At 42.3% G+C, this 5,325-nt stretch overlaps 1 protein-coding gene across 1 annotated transcript in view; it reads left to right on the top strand.

Annotated features, from left to right (window-relative positions):
* The window catches only part of LOC109974436 (ankyrin repeat and SOCS box protein 2-like), a 21,588-nt gene extending 18,627 nt beyond the window's left edge, over positions 1 to 2,961 (top strand). The window contains 3 exon segments of the mRNA XM_020624626.1: positions 1 to 312; positions 447 to 600; positions 1,983 to 2,961. The exon segment at positions 1 to 312 is cut by the window's left edge and continues 93 nt beyond it. Of these exon segments, the coding sequence (XP_020480282.1) occupies positions 1 to 312; positions 447 to 600; positions 1,983 to 2,116 (600 nt within the window). The 3' untranslated portion in view covers positions 2,117 to 2,961.
* Positions 2,962 to 5,325: the final 2,364 nt, after the last annotated feature.

Genomic DNA, 5,325 nt, shown 5'->3' with positions numbered 1-5,325 from the left:
AACCCAAATTTGGACATGTTCAGGCCACTGATGGTGGCGGCGAGGCAGAGCTGCATCCAGACCGTCACCCTGCTGGTGGAGCATGGAGCCGACATCAACGCCTGCATCCCCACCCACCCTACCACCTTCCCTGCTGTCTACATGTTCTCCATGAAGTATCTGCCTATGTTCAAGTACTTGCTGGACCATGGAGGACATGCCCTCCCTTGCTTTGACTGTGTCTACGGCAGCGGGCCTCATCCACCAATCAAAATCACTCGATCAGAGAGGGACAGAGTCCTGCCAGAGACACAGCCGAGGAAAGGTGTTCAGGTGAGCCCAGTTTAAAATAAGTACAGCAGAGTTGTTCTCTTTCCAAAATGCTCCAGAAAAGTCTTGTCTAAAATAAGACATGTGACACCTGTTATTAATTGATAGTTCTGTTATTGATTGATTCATTGTGACAGTTTTGCGAGATGATCTCAGCTCCCAGTATCAATCGGTGGGCAGGGCCGATCATTGACATCCTTTTGGACTACGTTGGTCATGTGACTCTCTGCTCCAGACTAATGGAACACTTGGACAGCTACCCTGACTGGAGCATAATCAGGGAGAAAGCAGGTGAGTCAGTCAGTGAATCCCAATTCTACCTAATTGCATTCACTTTTCCCTCACTTGCGTCTTTTCCTTGTGTCTTAGTCCCATCCACACAAGATGCAAGGAAAACACGAGAGGAGCCATGGAAACGCATTTAAATGGACATAAGATACTTTCCTTAGATCCTTCATGTGAAGCGTCCAATCACACAGTGATTTACAATAAGAGGGTGTGTCAGTCATTAACAGACTTCTGTGAAGGATGCATTTGTGTATCCTCACTCATACTGTAGCCCCTCTAGCAGCCTCCTCACTCCTGAGAGCAGAAATAAGAACTTTAGGATGTCCTTGATCATGGCGGATCAGAATGACTTCCAGGTTTTTCGAGGATTGAGGACAGAGGAATGATAAAATAAGAGAATTGGGATGCACCTAATGGCTGCTTCTTAAGCATCTTATAGCCTGTGGGCTATAAGATGCTATATTGGGGGCTATATTGTTTCCCTCACTTGCATCTTTTCCTTGTGTCTTAGTCCTGCCCACATAAGATCCAAGAAAAACATGTGAGGAGAGAGGACTCAAGGAAACACGTTATTAACGACATGAGACGTGCTTTCCTCTGATCCCTCATCTGCAGTGTCAAATCATCCACTGATTTCTGATAAAGGGGCGTGTCGGTTCATGAAAGATTTCCACGAAGGGTGGTCTCCTGCATCCTTTCTCAAGTCTCCTCCAGTATCCTCCTCACTCCTCGGTCCCCAGAGCCAATACAAGAGACTTCGAACATAAGACCAACTGTATAAGAGACTGTCTCCTTCCCAAGGCTCTTATTGAATAAATGTGATGTGTATGCCCGTGGTAATACGGGGATAGGTCTGTATGGAATTGTAAGCAAATAATTTCCAGCTGCAGTTTGTCTGTGATGACGTTAGCTTAGAGAGCTGAGGACTTTCAGTGAACAACAAAGCGCAACTCAAACGTATTACTAGCAACAGCTGTACTCTTTAACAGACATTTACAATGAATCTATTCATGTATTTTATTATGGCTTGATCCTGACAAAAGCAGCATGTTTATAGGCTGTGCACCTTCCTGTGGACCAAAGTCACTTCTTTGCAAAACACCCACATGACACTTGTTTCGTGATGTAGTTAAAACCAAACTACAACTTTTGAGGCTGAAAAATGAAGTCAGTGCTCAAGTGTTAAGACCTGCAGTTCCCCAAACAGCCACTAGAGGCTGGCTCCAAAATTGAGTCGGGCCCCATAAATGCCCATGTTAAAATGCTTAACCTTACAGCAGTTATAGTTTTATTGTGACTTTACCAGTGTGTCTCATAGTTCCAGTGATGTTACCTGTTTGTCCAGTAGATTCCCAGTAACATTATGGGTCTGTGTTGTGTTTCAGCTCCCCCACGGCCGCTGCTGCAGCTCTGCAGACTGAAGATTCTGCAGCTGGTTCAATGTCATCATGTGACGAAGTTACCGCTGCCTGGAGGTCTAATCCGCTTCCTGCAACACACATTATTGGACAGCTGCTGATCTACAGCTTATACTTTCCCAGTTTATCCACTATACTGGAGGAGACAAGGGCCCTGAAGACATTATGAACAGAGTGTTTGGTTTGTTTAAATTGGGGCTGGCCAATCCCAGTCCTCAAGGGCTGCTCCTGAGTGGGTTTTCCAACTACCCCTGCCCTACCTACTGCTGATTGTCTGGATCAGGTGTGTTCAGTCAGTCAGAAGCTTCATTCATTAAGCTTAGATGAAGGTGGAGTGAGGAAAGACAAAGTTAATTGGTTTGCATGTTGTGTTGTAGGTGTAATGTTGAAATCACTTTTAGATATGTATATTAGGCATTTGTAGGTGTTTCCCTGAAGCTTTAACTCTTCTGTGTTATTTGATTTTTACTTTCATTAAAATATCCATCCATCCATTTTCTTACACTTATCCAGATTCATTAAAATATATACAGATAAATCTAACAAGATTAATTCATATTAAATAATAAATTCTACTATGTAATAAATGTATTTAACCTTGTATTTGTTAGAATTGCTCAAAGTTAGAAGTTCATGCATCAGAGAAATAAGGTTTAGGTGTTTCAGGTCAGCATGAGCAGATGTTATGTTTGTGAGACAGAACATTTCCAGCTACAGTTTGTCTGTGATGATGTTAACTGAGACAGCTGAGGACTTTCAGTGAACAACAAAACACAACTCAAACATGTTACTGGCCACAGCTGTACATTTACAATGTGATGCTTTTTTCTTTGCCCTTCTAACATCAGCACCATCTGTCTGATGCCCTGAATCACTGGTGATCACTCAGTTAAATGATGTCAGAGCTGTGAGTATTTTTATGAGACATTAAATCAACTGAGTCTCAACAGGAAACAAACGATTTCATGTCTTTTTGTCTTGTTTAAACAGACCTGAGGTTGTTTTTATGAAATCTGTCTAAGAGATTTACAGTCGGCAGCGGACATACTGATCAACGACCTCATGATATTAATTACCTTCCATTAACTGAGATAATAATGACTTCACACATGTAAAGTGGCAGGAATATCCTACATTAAACACATTAGAGCTATGAAAGGAAATCAATATCGCTCTGAGATTTAAATCTTTTATATCTAGTTTAGAAACATATCAATTTAAATTTTTGTTCCAGTACAAATATTTTCACTTTGTACGAATGATACAAATATGCTTGGTCGATTTTAGTGACTGAGTGAGTCTCTGTCTGTGGTGGTGGTTTAGTCTTCCAGTCTGGGGATCTTGTTTTGTAGGAGTGAGGGGGATCTTTGTAGATGTCTGTGCCACAGAGCAGGAAACAGGTAAACCTGCACACAGGAGGGGACGCAGTGAATGGAGGAACAAGGAGGATTCGTCTGCTCTGTCAGTCCAAAGCCATCTAAGTTTAAGGTAAAACAGATGATTTATTGTTGCTGTTGTGGGTCAGACAGAAAAGTGTCCAGTCTGGAGGTTATAAGTTGTGTGTGTTTCAGTCGTTTGTCTCAGCAAAAAAAAGTTTGATGGGACACGGTTGGTAGTTTTATGTGAAAGTCATCAGGAGCTGAAAAAGTTCACTCATAAGCTCGGATACTTTCTGGACAAGTAAAGGAAGGTAGTGGTTGTTCAGTACAGTGAAAGTCAGGTTGTGATGAAGCTGCTGGTCTCAGATCAGCAAAAGAAACTGCTGCTGAATGCACCACCTCAGCTGTTTCTATATTGTCTGTTGACAGAAGAAGAAACGTGAGACTGGGTGAGATGCTGCTGTCCCCCCCTCCTCACCCCCCTCACCCCTCTCCTGCTGGGATTTTATCGGGATGTCAGATCTGTCAGACCCAGAACAGCTGAAATTTCCAGAGGTGATGCAACATCTGCTTGCAGACCAGAGCCCTGCTGACTGATCCGGACACCTGCTGGGTCTGATCGTAACTACTCTGGACTGCACTGGACTGATCCAGGATCAGGTGTGATGAGCCTGTTTTGAGGATGTTATGATGAGTTTTTTCTTTATTGTGTTTGTGTTTTGAGGATGTTATGATGAGTTTTTTTTTCATTGTGTTTGTCTGTGTCTTCAAGGTGTTTAGATGAAGTCCAGGTCTGAGACCGAATAGAGCCCAGGTCTTGGACTGACTCGGCCTGGTTCATTTTCAGACTGTTTAGGAAAGGTTCAGTCTGGTTCTGTTTGTGTCAGACTGTTTATTCAGTATGTCATGACACAGATTCAGGTTCAGTTTAAGGTCTAATATTTGTACGAGAGTTGATTCAATGAAAACACACAGACCATGTGAAAGCACGTTTCTCAGCTCCGAGAAGTGTCTGCAGGTACATCCTACACTCATAAGGTAGGGTGTCCCTGAAGGGTAAACCCCAGGGTAACAAATTAAAAGTTTAAAAATAAAACTCTGATTAATTTTAATTAATTTTAATCGTAACAACAGACCAATCACCTGGTTTCTGTCTCCTGTCAGTGTGCAGGTAAATTACAGGGTGTATCTTGGAGCTGCAGGTGTTGTCCTTACATGTTGTTACCCCCCACCCCATACAGCTGACGTTGCCAGGTAACACAGGTAAACTCACCTCTCACCCAGTGTGATTTCCAGCCTCACTGGTCGGCTTCAATCATATCACATGACCTTCTTCAGCAGATAATATAACTTAGAGTTGCTGTGTTTGATTGAAACTTTCAACTTTACCGATTACATTATTGATTGTCACATCAGGAAACTCCCATTTTGAAGGTTAATCAGCTGGTTTTTGTTTGTTGACTGAATCAGTTTGGAGGAAACAAGTGGAAGTGAAATAGACTAAAAATAACATTTTATTTCAGACCTGAGCGTAGCTTCAAGATTTATGTTTTGATGAATTGTGGGGAGGCGACAGTGTGGTGAGTAGAGCAGTCGTCTCCCAACTGGAAGTTTGAAGGTTTGGTGCCTGCAGTCCACATGTCGAAGTGTCCTTGGGCAAGACACTGAACACCCCCCAACAAACTTTTTTTATAGGAGGGTGATGAACGAATATGCTGTAAGGAGGCTAAAAGAGGACTTTTTGGGGCAAGACTGGGATGCAGTATACAAAGAGAAGACTTAGATAAAGCATACAAGCAATTTTTAAATATATTCATGGAAGTATATGACAGGAACTGTCCTCGTAAGCAGTATAACAACAAGAGGAATTACAGTGGGAAACCATGGATGAGTAAGGGATTACAGAATGCATGTAAAAAGAAGAATGTGTT

This window comes from Monopterus albus, unplaced genomic scaffold, assembly GCF_001952655.1.
Source record: "Monopterus albus unplaced genomic scaffold, M_albus_1.0 scaffold334.1, whole genome shotgun sequence".
Lineage (NCBI taxonomy): Eukaryota > Metazoa > Chordata > Actinopteri > Synbranchiformes > Synbranchidae > Monopterus > Monopterus albus.
Note: the sequence above shows the minus strand (reverse complement) of the source record. Positions and strands in the feature narration are given on the sequence as shown.